The sequence below is a fragment of the Podarcis pityusensis genome (genome assembly GCF_964106645.2).
Source record: "Podarcis pityusensis genome assembly, chromosome: 8".
Taxonomy (NCBI): Eukaryota; Metazoa; Chordata; class Lepidosauria; order Squamata; family Lacertidae; genus Podarcis; species Podarcis pityusensis.
The window spans coordinates 18,836,536-18,862,155 of NC_138033.1; the positions used below are offsets into that span (position 1 = coordinate 18,836,536).

The following is a 25,620-nucleotide window of genomic DNA, read 5'->3' on the forward strand; positions in this document are numbered from 1 at the left end:
GGTTTTACCCACAGCACCACCCGCGTCCCTCCCCTGGCTTAGGAACTTGTTAAACCCTACCTCAGTTATTTATGCCCACCACAAGTGAATGCGGCAAACAGGCCATTAACAAAAATTCTGATGCAATCAATTCATCTATACTGGTTATGGATTAACCAGTATAGGCATAAAACTGTCAAGACAGGTGACGATGGCTAAATTCATGCACTTGCCACACAAGGTGCCTGGAATTGTGATGGAGGGAGTGGGGCTGACTGAAGCAAGCTACTGAGAGTCAGGTTTCTCTCAAGCCAAATTGCAAGAGGCCTCTCTGCCGAATTAACAGGGTGCTAAAATGATACTGACCGAAAAGGCATTTGTATTTGTTTGGAAAGGAATATCTGGGGTTGTTTTTTTTTAAAAAAAAGCAGAATTGTGCAGATATTTTAAGAAAATTCGTGAAAGGGCATTTTGGAGCAAACTAAAATATAAGTTTTTTTAAAAAAAATGGGCGTGCTGATAAAATGGAGCTGAGCAGAAAATTAACAGTGAACTGGTGCCAGAAAAAGCTCGTCAGCTGATACATTGCAGCCTACATATACCCAAATGACATCTCTTCAGAAAGACAGGAGAGTGGCACTACGATACACCAGATGTTGCTGGACTACAGCTCCCATCATCCCTGATCGCTGGCCATGCTGGCTAGGGCTGATGGGAGCTGGAGTCCAATTCTCTGAAAGCCTGCCACTATTTCAGCTCACTTGTTTAAATCAAGGTGGGGGACATTTCCACCCCAGTCGGGGTGCAAGCCAAGAAAAAAATGGGTGGGGCCTAAGCCACCACACACAGGCACACACTCATACCCTTGTCCAGTCACACACACACACACACACACACACACAGACACTTTCATTCATTCACTCCCACCCACCCATCCAAATTTCTCTTTAATACAATGTGGCCATCTAAGACATAGTGCTGATCCTATGCTTCAACATATCTCTCCTAATGCAATGTGTCTTCCTTCCTGAATCCCAACCTGGAATCCATGCTTTCCCCGCCACCAGCTCCTGTCCTCCTTGGGGGGCATATCAATCACAGAGATGATGTCTCCAACCTGTGCCAAACAAATTAACAAAACAACAACAATCCTATGTTAGTGCATGGACCATGGTGGGCAATCTCCAATGTTAACCGTGCTTAAAAGCAGATCCACTGAATCTACTAGATTTAAGTACCTCAGAGTAGACTCAATGATTTTGGTAGGTCTACTCTGACTACAGAGCCTCTACGGGACTTGTTTCAGTCTGCCAGAGTCTGGGTTACAAAGGTGTGTACTTCATATGAAGATGATTAATATATGTAGGGTTGCCTCCAACTAAGTTCTACTTAGAATAGACCCACTGGAATTAATGGACCTAAGTTCACCATGTCCATTAATTTCAATGAGCTGAGTAGGACTCATACTGGACACAACCTTTAGTAGTTACATTTTAAATTGTGCTTTTTCTGAAGTACCTCATATATATTATCACATTTTATCAATCTTTTATACATGTCTACCCAGAAGAAAGTCCCACTGAATCCCATTTGTGAAACAAAGAGAAAACATGCAGAATTGATCTATGCTGACAAACAGCAGCTGATGTTTGTCCCCATGGAATCCCTGAAGTTCCTCAGAAGATTGGTGAGAAAAAGTTATCCCCCACCACAACAGGACATTCCTTGGAATGTGCTGACACAGATGGGTCCTAGGCATGCCCTGAGGTGCACTTGGTTCACACAAGATGACAGTGAGGCCCTAGCAAGGTAGAGGAAACAAGATGGCACCCAAGGTTTTGCCCCAGAATCCTTTGCGGTGTGCAAGAGACTCCACCGCAGATACGGAGTGTTCCTTGGCAGACAAGTCAATGTGAAAAGAGTTCTTCAAAGATTTGGAAACCACAGTGAGGGGGGGCTGTAAATATTTTTGGAAATAAAAAGACAGCTGTTTTGTTGATTATTGTTTCTTTCTGGTTTTAAATTCATGGCATGGAAGCCAACGTTAGTCAGGGTAGGCCCACTGAAATTAATGGAGATAATGAACTTAATCCCACTGATTTCAGTGAGTCTATTCTGAGGCAGCTGAACACAACCCATGCTAGGTTGTCTGTGACTGTTGTATACCTGGAAGCTGTCATGGTTTATCCCACCCCCCAAAAAAATCAGTTTTAATAAATCTTCCCTGGGGGAGAGGAACTCTCTGTGCTCCCAAGCAGCACCCTAGCTGGGTAGAGAGATTGAAAAGAGATTGCATTGCAGGTCTACCCACAAGATAAAAGCCACCCAGAAGTAACATGCACTACAAAGTAGGGCTCACCTCAAAGGAGAGCTCGTCGGATGCCTGCGCCGTGTAGCGTTTTACCACATGGGCAGCTGCAATGGCAGGAACATTGATAGAAGCTTCCTCATTGACCAGCAGTCGGTTGCCATGGTTATCAATCTGAAATATAAGGGGAGGGGGAGAATACAAGTGAAGTGGGTGAAGCCTTGGAATGTTCTGTGGGTGTCATTCAGAGATACAGGTGTTAGAGAATGCCATCAGAAACTGAAATAAGAGCAAAAATTCCCACGCTTTGCATGTTCATCAGAGGTCAGGAACAGAAATCACACGAGCAAATGCAAGCAGCATTCAGTACTGTACTGTTGTGTTTCTAGTCTGCAAATGTTATGTAAATCGTTATACTATTTGCTGAAATGTTTTTGTCATTTCCCTTCCGCTGAAATCAATTGCTATATTTAATTACGTACGTTTCAGCCGCAGCGGATAGCAAGATGAATAGCATAGGTTTTAGCGGAAGTTCAACTGTAGCGGAACAGAAACAGCACTGATTGTGACGGACCCAGGACTGGATGAAAATCGTTACCTCCTTACATCCCTAATCCCAGCATGCAGTAACCAGGTCACACCATTCACATGGGGCTTCCATCTCATTTTCTGCTAGATTTCCACAACAGGCAGAAATGGGTATCTGTGGAGCCCTTGAAAGCAAGATTAACATTTCTAGCACCCTGGCAGCGTCAGTGGTTTACTCTGTGTAGTAATATTACCTACTTAACTTTTCTGCAGAACATTCCAAATGTCTCAGGCATTTCACATATATTGTTTAAGACTTGTATTTATCTGCTTAAAACACACACACAATTATATTGCACAGTGCTTCATCAGATCCTATATGAGAAATTAAAAGAAATACACAAAGCATATTTCAGCTTGCAAATGATATAGCTGCATCATCCACCACCACAGCTACCCTCACTGTTCCTCACCTCCATCCAGGTGAGGACTGGTCCACAGTTGATGTTGCTGTCCACAATGGCTGACAGCTTCTCCAGGTACTGTGAAAGCATGGGCACCAGCAGCTGGCAAAGGAGAGAGAAAACATAAGGTGTCACTGGCATATCAGCTCCCTGATTCAGTGTCAACGGAAGCCGACAACTACTTGAGAAGAGATGGTATGGTGATGGGCACTTAGGAAGCACCAAAGTATGGAAGTCTTTGGCAATGCTGTCTCTGAGCATGTGCAGAGTGGTTATGACACAGCAACTTGCAGCAGGTCCCCCACCTATTAGGTATAGTGGGGGTAGTTTCTTGGAATTAAAAGACTGGTAGCCCTCGGTATCGGATAGCATTTAATTTCATTATTTGTTATTACATTTACAGTGATACCTTGGTTCTCAAACTTAATCCATTCCAGGAGTCCATTCGACTCTCGAAACCATTTCAAAACCAAGGCTTCCGATTGGCTGTAGGAGCTTCCTGCACTCAAGCGGAAGCCGAGTTGGACATTCGGCTTCTGAAAAATCTTCGCAAAGCGGAACACTTACTTCCAGGTTTGCAGCATTCAGGAGCCGATTTGTTTGGCAAGTAAGCCATTTGTGAACCAAGGTTCCACTGTATTTCCATACCAAGGTGGAATGCGCTTCACAATTTTATCCTCACAACAACCTTGCAAGGAAGGTTAGCCCAAGAGGCAGTAGCTGGTCCAAGGTCACCCAGTGAGCTTCATGGCTGAGTGGGGATTTGACCCCTGGATTCCCAGGCCCTGTGAAACACTCTAACCACTTGGAAGAGGCCACAAGGATCATCTTGGTGCATGCTCTGGTTATCATCAGAGTGGTGCATGCTCTGGTTATCTCCCGCTTGGACTACTGCAATGTGCTCTACGTGGGGCTACCTTTGAAGGTGACCCGGAAACTACAACTAATCCAGAATGCGGCAGCTAGACTGGTGACTGGGAGCAGCCGCCGAGACCATATAACACCGGTCTTGAAAGACCTACACTGGCTCCCAGTACGTTTCCAAGCACAATTCAAAGTGTTGGTGCTGACCTTTAAAGCCCTAAACGGCCTCGGTCCAGTATATCTGAAGGAGTATCTCCACCCCCATCGTTCTGCCTGGACACTGAGGTCCAGCACCGAGGGCCTTCTGGCGGTTCCCTCACTGCGAGAAGCCAAGTTACAGGGAACCAGGCAGAGGGCCTTCTCGGTAGTGGCGCCCTCCCTGTGGAACGCCCTTCCACCAGATGTCAAAGAGAACAACAACTACCAAACTTTTAGAAGACATCTGAAGGCAGCCCTGTTTAGGGAAGTTTTTAATGTTTGATGCATTACAGTATTTTAATATTTTTTTGGAAGCCACCCAGAGTGGCTGGGGAAGCCCAGCCAGATGGGTGGGGTATAAATAAATAAATAAATTATTGTTATTATTATTATTATTATTATTATTAATCCAACCTCCTGCAATGCAGGAATCTTTTGCCCAACATGGGGCTCAAACCCACAACCCTGAGATTAAGAGTCGCATGCTCTACCAACTGTGCTATCAGGGAGAGTGACCACCTTGCTCTTCGCCTCAGGCAGCAAAATGTCTTAGGCCAGGCCTGTAAGTCAGGGTAGACTAAGATTGAGAAAGATGTCCAGTCTCCATAGGAAGTGTGAATTCCCTGGACAACTTATATACTAGTCAGTACTTGGAATTCTCTGTTTGGGATTGTCACACCCTCCTCAAAACACTCCCCACGCACCCCTCAAAATGTCTGACAGACAATCACCTCAGGGTGGGCCCGCATGTGGCTGAGGGGCGGCAATTCGGGAAGCTGAGAGAAGCGCCTGTCGAAGATGCAGCAGTGGAGGTGGGCATCCAGGGTGCGGAATTCCTCGTAACTGCGGTGCACCTGCCAGCTCTTTCCCTGCAGGGAGAAAGACAAACACTGAGGAACAAAAAAAGCAAAAGGTTGGCCCCTAAGAAAAGTTCAAAAATCCATATAAGGCCAATACCTTTAGTTGGCTTAATAAATATATTTAACCTTCTATGAATTCAAAATCACGCAGGTAGAAGAGGGAGGTAGACAGCTGTTGAGCAAACCCAGGGTCAATATTTTTGTGTGTGTGTGTGTGTGAGAGAGAGAGAGAGAGAGAGAGAATGAGAATGTTTGAATTGCATTCGCAAGGCCCATCCAAGCCCAGCATTACCACAAAGCATCCCTTGAGCAGCTATTTGGTCAATGCCAGGAAGGGTTCATCATTAACACCTGTCCTGGGCCTTTATAAACAATTACCACATATCCCCAGTGCACACTCTTTTAAAATTCCCCACAATGCCTCACAGCGCTGCTATATCAGGGGCAGTGTGGGAAATTTTAATGGTGGTTCTCAGACCCAGCTGTTCCATCTCTGAAGGGAGCATTGCCGTGGCTGCTGCTGCCACCTGCCCCTGCCGCCAGGTAAACCCACGGAGGAAGGAGGCATTGTGGGAAATTTAAATGCTGGCTCCCAGACTCAGTTGCCAGTGATGATTGCTGCAACTTCCTGCAGCGCCAGCCACAGCAAGTAAGCCTGACAAGGATGGGTCTCCCAAACTTTGTTTGCTGAGGGACCCCTCAAACCTGGAACTGCCCTGGTTTCTGTACCAAAAGTTCAATGAACACAGCAGAAACCAAGGCCCATGGGCACAATCCAAACACACAGACAACATCCCAGACATGCATTGGGATGCTGATGCAGCGTGTGGCAGTTGTAAAAAAAAAAAGGCAAAGCCCATGCTAGGGATTAGGAAAGGAACTGAGAACAAAATTGCCAATATCATAACGCCATTATACAGTTCTATGGCGTGGCTGCATTTGGAATACAGTGGTACCTCGGGTTACATACGCTTCAGGTTACAGATGCTTCAGGTTACACACTCCGCTAACCCAGAAATAGTACCTCGGGTTAAGAACTTTGCTTCAGGATGAGAACAGAAATGGTGCAGCGGCAGCGCGGTGGCAGCAGGAGGCCCCATTAGCTAAAGTGGTGCTTCAGGTTAACAACAGTTTCAGGTTAAGAACGGACCTCCAGAACGAATTAAGTACTTAACCCGAAATACCACTGTACTGTGTACACTTCTGGTTGCCTGGCCTCAAAAAGGATATTCTAGAGTTGGAAAAACTTTTGGGAGAAGGACAGTCAAAATGCTCAAGGGAATTGCAGCAAGTCCCTTGTGAGGAAAGGTTGCAGCGTTTGGGATTGTTTTGGCGTAGAGAAAATGCAATACGGCAGCGATAAGAGGACAAACAGATCAAAAATTAATTGAAGAATGAGATTTTGTATAGGAGTACATGAAAAAGCATTGTTCTGGGATAAATATTTTGATATGAAATGAATGAAGTTTACAGGGTAGAAATATTGAGGAAATGGATGGAAGTGGAACAAAAACAAAGCAATACGAATAAAAGAAAATTAAGGGAAGGAGGTCAAACATGGGTGGAGGGAAGACTATGTTTTATTTATTTTTGGTGTGTTCTTTTTATTTATTTTTCTTTTGTGTAATTTGTTATTTTTCTTTTTTTCTTGTGATATTATTTGGTTTTTGTTGCTGCAATTCAATAAAGCGTGTTGGTTTCAGTTTATAAATAAATAAAAACTTAACAAACAAACAAACAAAAAGGTGGCATGAGAGAAGTGCATGAATGGCATGGAGAAAGCAGATAGAGAAAAGTTCTTCTCCCTCTCTCATAACACTAGAGACTCGAGGGCATCTAATGAAGCTGAAAGTTGGAAGATTCAGGACAGGCGTCAAAAGCCCTTCCTCACATAGCTTGCAGTTAAAGGCTGAAATTTGCTCCCATAGGAGGCAATGACGGCCAAAAACGAGGATGGTTGTAAAAGAGGATTAGACAAATGCAAGGAAGACAATAATTGGGTGCCATAAGAAAGCTGCAGAGATAGTACAAGATAGTGCACACCCCGGAAATGATCTCTTTCAGCTTCTGCCTTCTGGAAGAAGGTACAGGGTTATAAAGACTAGGACTAGCCGCCTAAGAAACACTTCCTATCCAAATGCGATTTTGGTTTTAAATGCAGTGTAAGGTAGTGTCTATGTTAGTATATTGTATTCAATTATGGGGTATCAGAGTTTTTAGGGGGTTAACCAGGCTGGGATAGCTGGGATAGCAGGCTTGTTGATTTTTGAATGTCTGATGTAGATTTCTTCAATTTTGTTGTTCTGTATGGGACAATGACAATAAAGATTATCGTATTGTTGTCTACAGCTAATATGCACGATGACTATGTTCTCCCTCCAGCATCAGAGGGATTATGTCTGAGTCCCAGCTGCAGGGAATCGAGGGTGGGAAGAGTGAATTTGCACTGAGGTCCTGCTTGAGAGTTTCTCATAAGCATCTGTGAGAACAGGATGCTGGACTAGCCGGGCCTTTTACCTGGTCCAGCAGATTTGGTTGGCTGAGCAGGACTACAGAATGGGAATATTCCAGGTTGGCGGAACTCATATCAGCCTTCATACAAATATATCCCAGGGTGGTTCACAATTAAGAAACGACAATTACATACAATTACATAATTGAAATAAAACAAAACACACAGCACATAATTAAAATGGAAGCACAGCACAACTTCAGATTGCAGAATGGGTGGCCAGATTATCTAACATTTAAAGGAAACTAGGCCTTTCCCTCAGTATCATCAAACAAGACACACAGAACGCTGACTCCCCTACAAACCTAAACCTGTTTTATACCAATTTAGCAGTCGATTACAATGATTCCTGGTAATCGTAGTACAGTGGGGAATTAAGAATTTATCAGAAACCCCTGACATCCCCTCCTCAAAGAGCTACAATTCCCAGAATTCCCTGGGAACGAGCATTATGCCCACTTAACAAGCCAACCCATCCAGTTTAGCATGCTGGAACCCTTTGCACAAAACAGTATCTACCTCTGCGCTGGATCTGGCTGCAAGTGTGTAGGGCAGGTATAAACCTTGGATAGATTAGAAACAATTTGGAATCTTTTAAAAAGTAATTGGCTTTGAAAAAATTCAAACTGTCAAGTTAAATTGTTAAATTTTTTTAACTGAACTATTTTTTATGCTTTAAATTATTTCCAATTTAACCTGTTTAACTGCAGTATAAAATAATGTACTGATGGGTGAACAGCTGCCAGTTACCTAGTCAGCTGACAACTCGACTCAAGAATATAAGAAGCAAATCCAACCAAATCCAACAGGTTTTGCCAGTTGACTCCCCTTCCCCGCCCCTTACCTGGCAGGTGACCTGCACATCAAACAGCACCTCTCCCTCCTCCAAGTGACTGAGGTTCTCATTCTGCTCAGGTGCAAGCTGCAGCTGTGGGGGGAGAGAAAATTTAAGTGCCCCTTGCAGCAGTGGGGAGGCAGAAATATCCACCTGTCCTGCCATTTCCCTTCCCAGCCTGCCCTAGGGACTCAGGTGCCCAAGGTAACAGTTCCTTGTTGGAATGAAATTATAAGCGAGACTTCCCAGAATGCCAGAGAAAAGAAGCAATACTTCCCATAGCAAGACTTCCCATAATGCCACAGTTATGTGCAGAAAGAGAACTTCCCTTTAGTTCCTCGATCTCCCAAGCCCTGTGAAGAAAGCAGGGTGGCAAACATACCTCGATGTGTCCAAAGTCAAGAGCTTCGTAGTGGAAATGAGCACATTCGGTCAGCTTGGGGAAGTGGCCTCGTGTGATGGAAAGTCTGCAGGGGAAAGAGAGATACCGTATTTTTCGCTCCATAAGAAGAGTTTGGATTTGATATCCCGCTTTATCACTACCTTAAGGAGTCTCAAAGCGGCTAACAATCTCCTTTCCCCTCCTCTCCCACAACAAACACTCTGTGAGGTGAGTGAGGCTGAGAGACTTCAGAGAAGTGTGACTGGCCCAAGGTCACCCAGCAGCTGCATGTGGAGGAGCGGGGAATTGAACCCGGTTCACCAGATTACGAGTCCACCGCTCCTAACCACTACACCACACTGGCTCTCTAAGACCACCGGCTCTCTAAGAGACCACTGGCTCTCTAAGACGCACCCGACCATAAGACGCACCTAGTTTTAGAGGAGGAGAACAAGAAAAAAAATATTCTCTCCCTCTCTGTGTAGCGCCTCTCCACGGCTTCAGGGATAGCTGTGCCAAGCCTCTTCAGGGGAGGGGGAGCGTTCTTCCCATTGTCCTGAAGAGGCTTTGCGTGGCTATCCCTGAAGCCAGAAAAGCAAGAGGGATCGGTGCACACACATCTTGCTCTCCTGGCTTCAGGGATAGCTGCGTAGCCTGCATTCGCTCCATAAGACGCACACACATTTCCCCTTACTTTTTAGGAGGGAAAAGTGTGTCTTATAGAGCAAAAAATACAGTAGGTCTACGTAAGGGAATGAGTTATGTTGCTATGTGTGCTAACTCTTGAGTTCCAAGCCTTAGGTAAAATACTAAAAAGCACCTTCCTGCCATATCCAATGAAGCCATTGGGACATTCTGAGCCCAACCTCCCTCCCATGGGTGTCCATCGCAGGGGGCGGGGAGAGGGATTTTCCTCCCCACCCTGCCCTAGATGAACCAGAATCCTAAGATTCCCAGCTTGCTTGCTTTTTTAAAAAAAGCATAAGGCTGCATATACACTGTACCTTTAAAGCACACTCAAAGCACATTCCCTCCCGCCCGCCCCCAAAGAATTCTGGGCCTTTGCAGGAAAGAAGGCGCTTCCAATGTGTTTGAAAGAGTATCGTGCGTATGCAGCCTAAATTCCTAGCATTTGTAGAATCTCAGATAAAATGTACACACGCAATTCTTCTCATTTTTGTATGACAGGAACTAGCCTGCTCCCCACTTTGGGTGTTTTGCTTTGCCTCCACCCCACCCCATAAACCAGGCTTCCTCAAACTCGGCCCTCCAGATGTTTTGAGACTACAATTCCCGTCATCCCTGACCACTAGTCCTGCTAGCTAGGGACCATGGGAGTTGTAGGCCAAAAACATCTGGAGGGCCAAGTTTGAGGAAGTCTGCTAAACATTCCTGTGGAAGCCCATGCATCTTCCTCTCCCCAAATCCTACACTTGATCCCTGCCTTGCCTCAAGCCCTCTTTCTGCAGGCCTTTTCCCTGTCATCCTAATTCCTTTAGCTTGCTTACATCAGGCACTCTCAGCCCAGATTTGCGCCATACAATGAAACCAAATCCAGTGCACACTTACAGTACATGTAGACTCCTCCCAACAACTCTTGAGAAACTATCATTTCCCCCTCACGGGCCTGCCATTCCCTTCACAAACTACAGTTCCCGTGATTCTTTTGGGCATTAAATCTACGCTGTGGGTCTGCCCTTAGAGCCGTTCGGCCTGCATCCTCATACTTCTTCCTCTCAAGCCATGTCCAGCATCGCTGCTACTAGCATTGCTTTCTAGCAGCGATGCTGAACGTGGCTCGAGAGGGGAAGAAACTTGCAGCAGGGGTGGCTGAAGCCAGCAACCACCTATACATCCTCTCTCACATTAAATTGTGGGTGGACACTCACTCAAAACAAAACCGTAGTCTCTTTGCTCTATGTTATATCTGCAGGATAGGGGGCAAGAGCAGGCGAAGCTTTTCACAGTAGAGAAATAAAAAAATGGCGCCTGCAGATCAAACGGCCACACCTTTTAGAGCAGGCATTCCCGAACTTGGCTGTCCAGATATTTTGGGACTACAACTCCCATCATCCCTAGCTAATAGGACCAGTGGTCAGGGATGATGGGAATTGTAGTCTCAAAACATCTGGAGGGCCGAGTTTGAGGAAGCCTGTTTTAGAGGCTGCAGGGGCGAGTTCATAAAGTTGGCAATCGTACACTGCCTCTCAGTCCTGGGGGTTGAACCTACAGTCCTGCAATGCGACACAGCCATGGGCCTGTTTTCATCTCTCTCTTTCTCTTTCTCTGTCTCAATTTTACCTCTTGGTTGGCTTCCCCTTGATGTTGCTGCTTGCATTCCCCAGCGAGCGGACTTGACCCTCTCCCGTTGTATCAATGTTGTCCGTGCTCCGGGCCTGTGCAGTCAAAATAAGGAAGGTATGGATAAATATTGACACTTCCGACACTTCTTCCCACGGCCAAAGCAACGCCAAAAAAAATAAAAAAGTTCTCCGGAGATCACTCTTCAGGCTCAGAGCTGGCCTGCTACAATTCCACCCTGCAGCTAAGTCAGGGATCGGTTGGCAGACAGATTTCACAGTATCTTCGGCAGATAATCGCAGGAACCTCCCGAGTTACAAAAGGATACAATGGCTGATCTCCCAGTACAATGCCGGTCCCTGACATTCTATACCAACAGCATCTTTAATAGATGCCATCCAGCTTTCTCCCTACATCGGCTGCCACATTATCTAGTTCAGTCTCCCAGTTTGTTGAGATACGTTTTATTTTGTCAACCTCTCTTCAAGGACTGTTTGCAATCCCCCCCCCCTTTTTTTTTTAAATCGCTGCTCGGTTTGCTAGCAATACTTGTCATTTCCCCAACACCATCCATATAACTGATTTAAAAAAGGAAGAAAAAGTAATGTCGTTAGACATAACATTAGCCCCTTCGTTGGATAGCTCAAAAGATATCACAGGACACTGCTTGGAAGACTGAGAGATCTGCGATCACGTGACATTACGCATTTCAGATGCTGAAACACCCAAAATAAAATAAAATAATCCAGAGTGGGATTACACAATACCATAGCCGATCCTGTAAAAGCCCACAGGTCTATATATAGGGGCAGCGCTGAAGCAAACCTCCCTGAATGTTCTTTTCATATAAATATATATGTACATTTCAGTTTTTCAAAAATATTTTGACAAAAATACAATCTAATATTTTCCAACAAATATGTATATTTTTACTTTTCCCCACTCTTTTTGCGGTTTCTTATATATATATTTTTTAATTGTAATGCTATATCTCCTTCATTACTCCAATTATCTTTCAGTGGTTTTGGGACTTCATTACTCCAATTATTAATTACTCCCTGGCTATTCTTTCGCATTAATTTTAACTGTTTGGTTTAAATTAATCCTGCTAATGAGTTTATTTGTGTACAATAACATTTCATATAATCCACAAATCTCCCCCAGCCTTTGATTGTTCTCGTATATAAATAAGGTGAGCTTGGCTAGTCAAAGTCTGCTCGTCAGCCTTGGTGGGACAACTCAAATACCCGAAAGACCACCTCTTTTCCTACAGACCCTCTTGCGTGCTAAGATTGGTGGCATACCCTCCAGCATTTCTCCAGTGAAAATAGGGAAATGCTAAGGAAAAGTGGGATATTCCGGGATAAAATCAGAAACCGGAACAGCTTCTGCATAAGAACTTCTAACAAAGGAGAGTCTTCCACCAGGCATAGGCAAACTCGGCCCTCCAGATGTTTTGGGACTACAACTCCCATCATCCCTAGCTAACAGGACCAGGTCAGGGATGATGGGAGTTGTAGTCCCAAAACATCTGGAGGGCCAAGTCTGCCTGTGAAACAGGTCCTTCCATCAAGAAGTTAGTGCTTACTCAAAATCCCCTTTCTTGTCATTTGAACTCACGGGTTGGAATCCCGCCTTCTAGAGCAGGGGTAGGGAACCTTTTTTCCCCGGCAGGCCTGGTCTAGATTTAAAAAGTGAGCAGAGGCCACGCACCTGTCAATCACATGACATCACAATGACATCAGGCAACAAGCAACTTTGGAGGCACGCTGGGCGTGTCCCATCGAGGAGTCTTGCTGAAGAGTCTGAAATGGAGGGGCTTCAATGTGAACCCCTCTGTGATGCAGAATAGCTCAGTCAGTAGAGCATGAGACTCTGAATCTCAGGGTTGTGGGTTCGAGTCCCACGTTGGGCAAAGGATTCCTGTATTACAGGGGACTGGACTAGATAACTCTTGTGGTCGGTCCCTTCCAACTCTACGATTCCATGAAATGATCCTTTGGAGCAATGCCAGTACTGGCCTAACTCCTGATGCTGCGTCAGACATCAGACGGGGGGAGTGATTTTCCGGGAATGGCCTGGTGGGCCAAAGTTGGCCCGTAAGACAGAGGCTCCCTACCCCTGCTGAAAATAAATTTTGTTTCCTTTATGTGACAGCCCTTCAAATATTTGAACATAATACAAACCACTGGATCGGGCTAGTGACCCATTTAGTCCAGGCATCCTGTTCTCACAGCAACCACCCTGAGTGAAATCCTTAAGCAGGATCCGAGCACAAGAACACTTTTCCTTCCTGTGGTTTCCATCAATTGGTATTCAGAAGCATTACTGCCTCTGACCCTGCAGGGAGAGCACAGCTTTCATGGCTGGTAGCCACTGACAGTCTTATCTGCCACGAAGATGACTATCACATCACCCTTTCGTCTTCTCCAGGCTAAACAACATACCCAACTCCTCCAACCTTTCATTTTAGGGCTTGGTCTCCAGGCTCCTCACCATCTCCCTTGCCCTCCTCTGGGCACTTTCGACTTTGCTGATTTTCTTCTTCAACTGCAGCGCCCAGAACACAGTGCTCCAAGGAAGGTTAGAGGACAATGGTCTCCCTGCTTCCCATGATCTGGACACAATATTTCTGCCAATGCAGCCTAGAACAGCTCAGAGCAACAAATCCACATCTCTTCCTCTCTCCCCCAGTCATGCGCTGTGAGGCAAAAAGTTATGGGGTGTTGCCGTTGCGTCCGGTGTTCCCCTGCTCCATTTGGTCAGCCTCCTCAGCTAGCGGAGGTGAGGGAACTGAAAATGATGATGCTTTGTTTAATTACGACACATTTCTAGGGGAGAGAAGATGCGAGGCTGGTGGTTTTGGAGACGGCCACATGGAAAAGTTCCAGTTTTACACAAAGCCTGTTGTGATTCAGCCCAGGTGCCCTGCTCACAGCGATGAAAAGCACGGCAGTCAATGGAATAACACTCCTCTGCAGGAGCAAATTGAGTCATCCTCCATTTACTCAGTGCCAGGAGCAATTCAAAGAACTCATTTTGCCCTATCATGCTTTCAATGGCCTGGGACAAGCATAGCTCAAGGACCACCTTCCTCCATGCAGCCCTGCCTGTTTACTCAAATCCTCATCTGACTTGCCCCACCTTGGTAGTTCAAGCAGGTGGCAACCAGGGATAGGGCTTTCTTGGTGGAAATACCTCACCTCTGGAACACCCTCCTCAGAGATGTCAGTTACCTCTTACCAAGGGCTGTATCCAACTAAGATTTACTCAGAGTAGACCCATTAAAATTGATGGCTCAAAGTTAACCATGTCCATTAATTTCATTGATTCTATTTTGAGTTATGACTATCATGGAATAAATCACTTCACTTTAATCCTTTAGTTAGGGTTGTTGAGGATTTTTTGGCAAAGTTGTTGAGCTTTCTTTACAAAATCTTAAAAAAAACAGCCACAAGTTTTCCAGCTTTTTTTTTATGAAATTCACCAAAATCCACACTGCCGACATGGGCTGCCATATGTCCAGATTTCCCCGGACTGAATACCAGCTATGTCTGGGAAATTCTGGACATATGGAATCTCTAGGTATAAAAAGACTTGTATTTTTACAGGAATTTACCTGAATGAATTGATACTACAATCTTCTGCTAATTTCACTGTTGCTCTGTTTTGTTTGTGCTGTTTCTTGGCTGTAAATAAGAGCACAGGAAGTTGCCTGATACAAAGATGGTTTTTCTCTCAATTCTCTATGGGCTGCCGCAGTGTTCTCCAATCTGACGCCCTCCTGATATTGTTACACTACATCTACCATCGGCCCCAGAAACCATGGGTGGCAGTCAAGTACGGGGCGAGTTGTAGTCCAAGAACAACTGGAAGGCACCAGGTTGGGAAAGGCTGGTACAGGGACCACATCGGGACAATCACATATCAGGTAAATAAGATATTAATAAGACTGCGGATCGTACTTGTGGTCCATTAGCTCTTCCCTAACTTCAGCGAGCTAACAAACCAGAAAATGCATTCCAACCACAGCAGTTTTCCATTTTGTCAGAACTGGGAAACTATAGTGTCCCCCCCTTGGGAACTAGAGAGTATGCAATTTTGAATCAAGATGGTAGACTGAACCTTTCAAAACTGCCCTGACATTTTCTTGTTTCCAGACAGATGGATGGACGGACTACCAGCCTTAGCCCTGGCATTGCTTGGGAATTCTACCTAAATACTTTCATCGCAGAGATCCAAAGCTCACTTCCGGTCACTATAGATAGACTGACAATCAATTAGGTATTGCGCACCTTCCTGTGAAACTTTGCAGCTACTCAGAGGAAACACAAGAAGGTGATTTCAACCAGGTCAGGTTCTTTGCCCATCTAGTCTAGTTGTGACTACCCTTATAGGAAGCGGCTCTCCAGGATCTGGGGCACAGTCTGCTACCTGACCCTTTTAGCTGGTGATGCCAGCAGATATCGCATCTGGGACCTTCCGAAAGTAAAGCAGATGCTCTACCACTGGGCTATGCAATGACAGCTCCCAAAAGCATCCCATTGTTCTGGACCAGACTGCAGCTCCCGAGCAACCCAAAGTCACAGGTTGGTAGCAAGCACAAAGCTCAACCGCACACCGCAGCAAGATTATGCAAGCAGTTGACCGGCAGCAGGGAGGCTGAGATCTGCAGCTATTTTGTCACCACCAGGAATCCAACAGGCATCTGAGCTGCCCTTGTGACTTGTGGTGAGGAAATAAGAGTGGTGCCCCGCAAGACGAATGCCTCGCAAGACGGAAAACCCGCTAGACGAAAGGGTTTTCCGTTTTGGAGGTGATTCGCAAAACTAATTTCCTATGTGCTTGCTTCGCAAGACGAAAATGTCTTGCGAGTTCCTGTGGGGTTTTTTTCCTTTCCCCCACCTTTTTCCCAAGCCGCTAAACCGCTTATCAGCTGATCGGCTAAGCCACTTAACAGCTGATCGCTAAGCCGCTTATCAGCTGATTGTTAAGCCGCTTATCAGCTGATCCTTAAGCCGCTTAACAGCTGATCGCTAAGCCACTTATCAGCCGATCCGCTAAGCCCGCCAAGCCGCTAATACTGTAGCGCTAATCCGCTAAACCGCTAATGGGCTTGCTTCGCAAGACGAAAAAAACCTGCAAGACGAAGAAACTCGCGGAATGGATTCTTTTCGTCTTGCGAGGCACCACTGTACCCGAGTGTGCACTGTGGAGGATGCTTTTGGCTGACGCATGCTACAACAGGAGGAACGCTGTTGTGCGCTGTGATGCATGATCAGTTGAGATGCTTTTTCCCTTTCCTCCACTCATGCTCCTTGCCCCAGGACCCCCTCTACTTCTCTATTTCCTCTTCCCTACAAAGATCTGCTGGGAAACTCCCTCTCTGATTAAGCCTCATCTGGAACATGGGAAGCTGCCTTCTACCAAGCCTTGTACCAAGCCATGCACCCATCAGGCTCAATATTGTCTATGCTGACCGGTAGCACCAGCTGCTCTCCAGGGTTTGGGGCAGAATGCCTTTCCAAGCCCTACCTGGAGATACCAGGAATTGGACCCAATACCTTCTTCATGCAAAGTGGATGCTCTGCCACTGAGCCATGCCCTCTTCTCCAAAAACCATCCCTCCCAGGAATACTTATGAGTAGACTGCCATCAGCCCTTACAGAAAACCACAGGGTGGGCCATCCAAATGCAGGTATTGTCTGCCATTGCTCCAGAAATCTGGAATGCCTTCCCTCTGCCGTACGCGAAGCAGAATCCATCTAGGTAAGGTAAAAAAGGGTAAAGGACCCCAGGATGGTTAAGTCCAGTCAAAGGCGACTATGGGATTGTGGCACTCATCTCGCTTTCAGGCCGAGGGAGTCGGTGTTTGTCCAGAGACAGCTTTCTGGGTCATGTGGTCAGCATGACTAAACCGCTTCTGGCACAACGGAACACCGTGACGAAAACCAGAGCGCATGAAAACACAGTTTACCTTCCCACTGCAACGGTACCTATTTATCTACTTGCACTGGTGTGCTTTCGAACTGCTAGGCTGGCAGGAGCTGGGACAGAGCAACGGGAGCTCACCCCATTGCGGGGATTCGAACCGCCAACCTTCTGATCAGCAAGTCCAAGAGGCTCAGTGGTTTAGACTACAGCGCCACCTGCATCCCTAGTTGATCCAGACATTTTGTAAAGGCATATGACCCATGATGTGCACTGGTGGTGTAATGTTTGACCCTCTCTCCTGAATAGCAAGGACTTAAGAACATAAGAACAGCCTGCAGGAACAGGCCTGCAGTGGCTCAGCTACTTCAGCATCCTGCTCAGGCTAGTGGTCCATCTAATTCAGCATCTTCACAATGACCAACCAGATGCCTTTGGAAAGTCCACAGGCAGGACCTGAGAGCAACAGCATTCTCCTCTCCTGTGATTTCCAGCAACTCGCATTCAGAAGCAAACTGCTTCCAGGTAGCCTTATAATCCTTCATAGAATCATAGAACTGTAGAGTTGGAAGGGACCCTGAGGATCAGGACCGCTATACCTCAAGGACCGCCTCTTTCCATATGAACCTACCCGGACTCTGAGATCATCTTCTGAGGCCCTCCTTCGTGTGCCTCCTTCTCGAGAGGTCTGGAGGGTGGCAACATGAGAATGGTCCTTCTCTGCAGTGGCTCCCCATATGCAGACTGCTCTCCCCAGGGAAGTTAACCTGGCGCCTTCATTATACACCTTTACGCGCCAGGCAAAAACGTTCCTTTTTAACCAGGCCTTTGGTTGATCTGATTTACATCCTATGCCATTTTAAAAGGTTGTTCTTTTTTAGAGGGGGGCGTGTTATTGGGTTGCTGTTTTTATTTTTACTATATAATTGTGGTTTTTAAGTTGATTTTGGTCTGTGAACCGCCCTGAGACCTCCGGGTATAGGGCAGTACAGTGGTACCTCGGGTTAAGTACTTAATTTGTTCCAGAGGTCCGTTCTTAACCTGAAACTGTTCTTAACCGGAAGCACCACTTTAGCTAATGGGGCCTCCTGCTGCCATCGCGCCACTGGAGCACAATTTCTGTTCTCACCCTGAAGCAAAGTTCTTAACCCGAGGTACTATTTCTGGGTTAGCGGAGTCTGTAACCTGAAGTGTATGTAACCTGAAGCGTATGTAACCCGAGGTATCACTGTATATAAATTCAATAAATAATAATAATCCCCATCAAATCCAACCCACTAGACTATGCAGCTGTCCCACACAGGGACTGAACCGGCAACCTTGTTGTTATCAGAACCATGCTCTAACCAACTGAGCTATCTTACCCAGGGCATGAATTTGTCTACTCCTCCTTTAAAGCTATCTGACTTGGTGGTCACGACTGCCCCTTGTATGAGCAAATTCCATAGTTTTACTATGAACTATGGGAAGAAGCGCTTTCTTTTCTCTGTCCTGAATAGGTTCATATAACGCCATTAAGGATTGAGCTTTGTGTGGAAAGAGTCTCTTGCCAGATTGAAACGCTCACAGGCAACAGGAGGGCACGTTCACAGATTCCCATGGCAGAAGGGCTGCGTGGATGGCTTGCAACAGCCGATCATAGTAGAGAGTCTAGCACATGGCTGGTAGAATGAACACCCCCATGTAGACAATCATCATTAGCTCTGCACAATATGGGTAAGAATGCACCTTTCCAGCCATCTCACTCAGTTCACCATTTCAAAGATTTTGATGCCACTTTCTGGGTCCAGAAGGCAGACATCAGCACAACAAAACACAAATCATTAAAAAACAAAATCACAAAAATAAATAAATTAAGAAACAGAAGTAGTTGAAATAATGCAGAGCACTACATATTTTGAAGCAGCTTGAAATAAAAAACGGTTTTCTGAAAGCAGAAGAAGTATCAGCTAAGGCTAGGTTGATCTGTTTGGGGTTTCTCTTAAATTCTCATTTTTCCAGCCTTAAGTTCGCTTCTCATATTTCCACATCAGTTTGCAGGGTTGTTGTTTTTTAATTCTCATGAAAATTCATCAGCATTTTAGTAAGGATTTATTCTTCTTATTCTTATTCTTCTACTACTACTACTACTACTACTACTACTATTGATTGAATTTATAAACCGCCCTATAGGGGTCTCAGGGCAGTTCACGGAACAAGATCAACATAAAGAAAATCATGTAATTCTGCCTAATGCACACATTTTGCAAAGGAATTTCCCTAAAATAATGCACTTTGTATGCTATTTTTACTAATATAAGCATGTATATGCACACTTTACCCTAATGTTCACATTTCTGAAATTTTTTTGGTTGACAAGCTGCTTTGTAAAATTCAGAGGCATGTCGGTTTTGGAGGGCGGCTGTGTTTGGTTTGCATATTATTATCGGTATATTTTGCCAGTGAATCAATCTTATTCCCATCCCCGGCCTCCCAAGTAAGGGAGTTAGACAAATATGGGGCCACCACACCAAAAAAAGTCTCGTTTTCTCATCTGCCAGTCTAACATACCATGATGCATGGTTCTCAAGACCCACGAAGCTTCATATTAGTACAGGCAGTCATTAAATAACTTTCAAATACTCTTCCATACTTTGGCTTAATGTCAATAAGGCTATAAACCTGTGTCTCAGTTATACCACTTTAGTCTGCAGTGGAGGGAAGGGGCCTTATATGATGCCTACAAATAGAAAACTATCATTTAAGACAAGGTGGGTAACCTTAAACTACAATTCCCACTAGCACCAGCCACCATGAGGAGTGGTCAGGGAAGATGGGAGTTGTAGTCTGACACCTGGTAGGCTACAGGTTCAGGGGAAAGGATACTCTAGAATCCTTTCATTGGCACCTAGGATGCTTCCAAATGGGGGCTTTGGGTCATATAGATAAACCACAAGGATAATTATTCATATTGTAATGCGATGGTTGGGACGCGGGTGGCGCTGTGGGTTAAACCACAGAGCCTAGGACTTGCCAATCAGAAGGTCGGTGGTTCGAATCCCCGCAACGGGGTGAGCTCCCGTTGCTCAGCCCCTGCTCCTGCCAACCTAGCAGTTTGAAAGCACGTCAAAGTGCAAGTAGATAAATAGGTACCGCTCCGGCAGGAAGGTAAACGGCGTTACCGTGCGCTGCTCTGGTAGTCATGCTGGCCACGTGACCCGGAAGCTGTACACCGGCTCCCTCGGCCAATAAAGCGAGATGAGCACCACAACCCCAGAGTCAGTCACAACTGGACCTAATGGTCAGGGGTCCCTTTACCTTTACATTTAATGCGATGGTTGGGTGCGTTGTAAGGGGGCAAGATGGGTTACATTTTTTAATCAATACAAAGAAAGAATTGAGGATTCCCTGTTTGTAGAATTTTAGTGCATTTTCCTACAGATGTCTGTTTCTGGAGCGCCTCCTGCACACTTTAAAAAGTGTTCATTCCAATTTGTAGCAAAGGCTTGTGTTCCCGGTGAGATTTCAGTGTTATCTGGAAACTAGGAACAAGAAGTCCCAATGCCTGATACGAAAACGGAGTTTTTTCCGGGAGGCTCCCCCACTGAAATCCCACACTTGTCTAAGACATGGTGACTTCCCTTGACCCTTATCTGCCTTCCTCCCACAGCCCTAAATTAACAGCAACGGATCAAGAAAAGCTACCGCTGTCTCCAGGAAATCAAGCAGAAACTTCCTCCCAAGCTATTTTTCCCCTCTGGCGTGCGTTTCAGGGGAAGTACCTCTGACTTAGCTCTGCACTTAATACCAAAACTGGCCTATTCAGCAGTTTTCAAAAATCTTTCTGTATCTCAAACTCACAAGCAGGTTTTTTTTTTTGCCTCAGTGACAAGCCAAGGGGCTGACCCTATGGCAAGCTGGTTTCTCCAGTTAAAAGGGAACACAGGCTGGCAAATTTTGTTTAATTATTGCATCTATATTGCTTCTTTTTTACACCTATTAATATCAGGCAGGAACCTTTAGTGTTCTCTTTTAGGCACCTGCTTAAAAAAATTTTGTTTAGGCAAGCCTATCCAGACAGGTAGAAGTTATATCTGCTTTTATTTCTTTTTATGATGATGATGATGATGATGATTATATTTATACCCCGCCCATTTGGCGGCTTACAGTACATATAAAACATAATGAAACATCAAACATTACAAACCTCCCTAAACAGGGCTGCCTTCAGATGTCTTCTAAAAGTTGTGTAGTTCTTTATCTCCTTGACATCTGAAAGGAGGGCATTCCACAGGGAGGGTGCCACTACCGAGAAGGCCCTCTGCCTGGTTCATTGTAACTTAGCTTCTCACAGCGAGGGAACCGCCAGAAGGACCTTGGCGCTGGACCTCAGTGTCCGGGCTGGACGATGGGGGTGGAGACACTTCTTCAGGTATTCTGGGCCGAGGCCGTTTAACCAACTTTTGAATATTTTCAAATACCTGTTTCTAACCACTTTAATCAACAATTTTAATGTTTTATTTCATGCTTTCGTAAGTTGCTTAGAGGTTTTCTTACAATCAAGTGGTATATGGATTTTGTTTAACAATAAATATCAGAAGAGGAGTAGGTGGGGCCTAGCTGGCTTGCTGGAACAAAAAAGGAGCACTGCAACATTTTGTTGCCGGTCCCTCTTGTAGTGCCATTCGTGAACTGGGCTCCACAGTCACTTACGGACTCATTGTTAAAACCGTGTTTATGGATGACAATCTTACTCAGCTACGAGTGATCGCCAAAGAAGAAGAAGAAGACCACTGTTACGATACATCAATGCTACTAAGAAACCAGAGATTTGGCACAGATGTAAGCCAAGGTCCCCTGATAACTAGAAAGTGCCAGAAACTACTAGATGACATATAAATCATTAGGGGACAATCAAACAATAGGACTGAGAAGGGAGGAATTTGTGCATCTTTCTTTCAAAATGGGTGACATAATGCCTGCCCTGAAATGGTTACAGCAAGTCCACACTAGCTACAAAGCTGAAATTTTTCATGCAGATGGCCCAAGGCATCCTGATCTCTAGAAAAGTGGGGAACAGTTTATTATTTGTGCATTTCTCTTGCAAAACAGGAGACAAGAGGAAGAAAACAGTCCCTTTCACATTACTGGAAAGCCTGACTCTGGTACACATTGCAACCAAAGACACCCATTTCTGCAAAAGCAGAGATAAACTTTGACACTCAAGACTCCTGACGCAGAACTGCGTTAACAGAGGCCCTTAACAGATAGGAGCAAAACCACACACAGTGTGAGGTTCTGCTTTTCTTTCACATTTTCCCATCAGTCTTGACTTTGGAAAGCTTGCAGAATTCAAGCTATATGTTCCAGCGGCCAAGATAGCAAGTCAGCGCTGACCTCTTCTGAGTATCTCCAGCTTGTGGACCACACAGAGCAGATCAACACCATATATTTAAAGCACATTTGGTGCACATTTAAAACACTTCACTTAACCCCCCAAGGAATTCTGGGAGCTATAGTTTCATCCTCACAGAACTACAATACCCAGGATCCTTAGCAGACAGTTCCTGGGATTCTTTGAGAGTAAGTCATGAGCTTTAAATGTTTTTTAAATGTATGGTATGAATCTGTGGCCCCTGGTGGTCCAGAAATAAGAGAAGCAGGGAAGTAAAATGTGAGCACCCACCTCTGTGGCGCTAACCCAGAGATGACCTCCACTTCATTAATGGGATGTTAGCTACATTTGGACTGAACTGTGATGTGAATTTTAAACCATGTCTTTTCATCTGCCCTTAATTGTTTTTGAATGATCGTTGTTAATTATGTCGCAACCCGGAATTGTGTAATGAAAGGCAGGCAATATATAATTGCAAAGCACACTTGTTGTTATTTATTAAATTTATAACCCGCCCTTCCTCCCGAGGGAGCCCAAGGCAACAAACGGCCAAGCAATTAAAAGTAAAATAAATAAAAAACTTATGAAATATTTAAAACCTCTAAAAACAGTTACATATCCCCACAGCTAAGCCTTTCAAGGTTGCCAGGAACAGCATATTTCAGCTATCCGATGCTTGGGTGAACAGGAATGTCTTTAAATTCCTCCTGAATGAGGGAGACAGACCCACCGCACCAGAGAAGACATCCATAGATGGGGCACACCACCAAGAAGGCCCTCTCATGAGTCAATGCCAACTGGGCAGGAGCCGGTGGCAGTGGCACGGCCACCAAAAGCATCTGTTCTACTGATCGTATAGCCCAAAATAAATGCAAACAATTGCATTCAACACATAGCTATACTAGCTACCACATACGACTCAAGCAAACCTTCCTCCCCTCTCCTGGCCACCCTGCACCCACTTTCCCTCTTGCTGCCTTTGTCCACCCCACCTAGCAGAAAAAGCACCAAGGTGTACTGACTTTTCACACACATTTGCATTTTTCTCTTTGCACATATGCAACATGGGTTTGTTTCGTTGCAGCTGTTCCTGGAGCAAATGTGGAAACATGATTTGTTTTCATTTTGTTTTTACAACTTCCTATTTATCAATCCGTCAATAAAAATCCTACGTCTTACTAAAGGGATTAAGGGGAAAGTGAAGCTAAGGGAGTGATGGGGAGGGGGGGAGGTAAGCTGGCAGAACCTGGAGGTAATGTCAAGCCTTGCATAAAAACACTGGCTATTCTTCAACTTGAAGCAGAGACGGCGAACTTGTGGCCCTGCAGTCGCTGTTGAACTCCAGCTCCCATCAGCCCCAGCTAGCGCGGCTGATGTGCAAGAATGGCAGGAGTTGTGATCCAACAGCACCTGAAAGCTTACAGGTTCCCCATCTTAAAGGAATCTGGCTCGGAGCATTTGAAGGCAATCTGGGAGAAAAAGACTGTCGCTCACGGGTGCATGTACACTCAACCCTACTTTCGCCTCCAGCAAAACAGGTTCTGCAGGGTTCTGCATCATTTCAAAACCCTGCAAGACCTGTTTGACCACAGAGAGACAGCATGGGAAGCCAAGCCTCTCTGTAGACAGTTCCAATTCCTCTTAAGCAAAGGAAAGCACCATCCATCTCCACTCAATGCCTCTGTTAGTCTGGTGCAAAACTGCTTGGAGCTGTAACAGACAAACACCACAAAGACACTGGTAAGTGGAACAGAGGTGATTTTTGTTTTTCGGGATTTCTTTCAGAATTGAGCGGATCAAGGCTCTGTATATCAGTGTCCGTCCGTCCCCCACTGTGCCTACCAATGAGCCAGTCTGTTAATGGTGCTTCTGGTCAACCTTTATCACAGGGAATTCTTTCCCACTGTCCAGAAAGACAATGGCAGAAAGTAGCTGCTCCAACACACTGTAAATTGTGGACAGCATCATAGATCCCTCGCCAGGCTACAGTAGCCAGTGCTCCTAATCACCCAATTCTAGTCTTAATTGCCTGCTTCCTGACATTGGCTTTTCACCTTTTGTTTCTGGGGTTTTGCTGCAAATCCAGCTGCCGGGGCCTAGCAACGCTGCTGCTGCTGCTGCTGCTGCTGCACTCCCAACAGTTGATGTTGAGTGAAGCAGAGAACAGCCTCCTAATTATTTGGGGGAAGTTGTGGAGTGCATTTGTGTGTGTGTGATGTTCTAATTACAATGGATGAGGCACAACTCCTAATGATGGGGAGAAAGTGGTGGCGACGCGTGGGGGGTGGGTGGGGAGGAGAGTGGGGCGGCTGTCTTGGTGAATTATTGCGGTTGCTCTCTAGGGCAGAGGAATCTTCCCCCTTGCGCCACGGCGCTGATGGGTTGGCAGGGGGCATCCAAAGCGCTCCCTTGACCTAGATCTCCCTGAGTTTCAGGACTTGAGGGAGGGACGGGTTCCCACTCCCCCCCCCAAAAAAATGCCACGGGAGGGGGGGTGAGGCGGAGAGGAAGCTATCGGAAGAAAAATAAGGGGTTTTCATCTGACTTTTCCCCGTTCTGCATTTTGCTGAAATCTGATGGGGCGGGGGGGGGCTCCCAATTTCACCTCTCTTTCCACCCCGCCCCGGCGAGGAGAGTGACGGGGCGCGGTGGTGTGTTCCTAGGGGCGCCCGATGTGGGTTTCGATGGTAACAGGTGCATGCCGCGCGAGAGGCAGAGAAGGCGCCCCCTAAGCCCGCCCCACATCTCCTCTTCCCCCTCCCCCCACCTACCCCCCACCCCAGCCAGAGAGAGAGAAAGGCGCCTTCACTTACCACCATGGCGCCGCGATCCTGATGTGCCCCGGCGGCGGCAGCCCGGGCCAGTCCCGGGCCGAGCCGAGACAATAGGGGAGGGAGCAGCGCGGCCGCCCGACGCCGCCAGCCGATCCTCTCCGGCCCGGCCCCTCGGATGCGCGTCCGTCCTCCTGCCCGTCTCCGGCTGGGGAGCGCCAGCCAGCCAGCTAGCGAGGCGATCGGGCGGGCGAGCAGAGCAGCGGCGGGGCGGGGAGCGCAGGCGGGCGGGGGCGGGATCAGGCTCGGAGAA

The 25,620-nt window shown here is 46.1% G+C and overlaps 1 protein-coding gene across 2 annotated transcripts in view; it reads right to left on the reverse strand.

Moving 5' to 3' along the window:
* ARHGAP33 (Rho GTPase activating protein 33) overlaps window positions 1-25,620 on the reverse strand; it is a 50,755-nt gene extending 25,135 nt beyond the window's left edge. For both annotated transcript variants that reach the window (XM_081018595.1, XM_081018594.1), the window contains exons 1-8: window positions 25,350-25,620; window positions 11,232-11,326; window positions 8,931-9,015; window positions 8,558-8,641; window positions 5,073-5,210; window positions 3,289-3,381; window positions 2,339-2,461; window positions 1,019-1,096 (exon numbers count right to left, since the gene is read on the reverse strand). In XM_081018595.1, coding sequence (XP_080874721.1) covers window positions 1,019-1,096; window positions 2,339-2,461; window positions 3,289-3,381; window positions 5,073-5,210; window positions 8,558-8,641; window positions 8,931-9,015; window positions 11,232-11,326; window positions 25,350-25,355 — 702 coding nt within the window. In that variant the 5' untranslated portion in view covers window positions 25,356-25,620. The remainder of the gene's footprint in view (window positions 1-1,018; window positions 1,097-2,338; window positions 2,462-3,288; window positions 3,382-5,072; window positions 5,211-8,557; window positions 8,642-8,930; window positions 9,016-11,231; window positions 11,327-25,349) is intronic.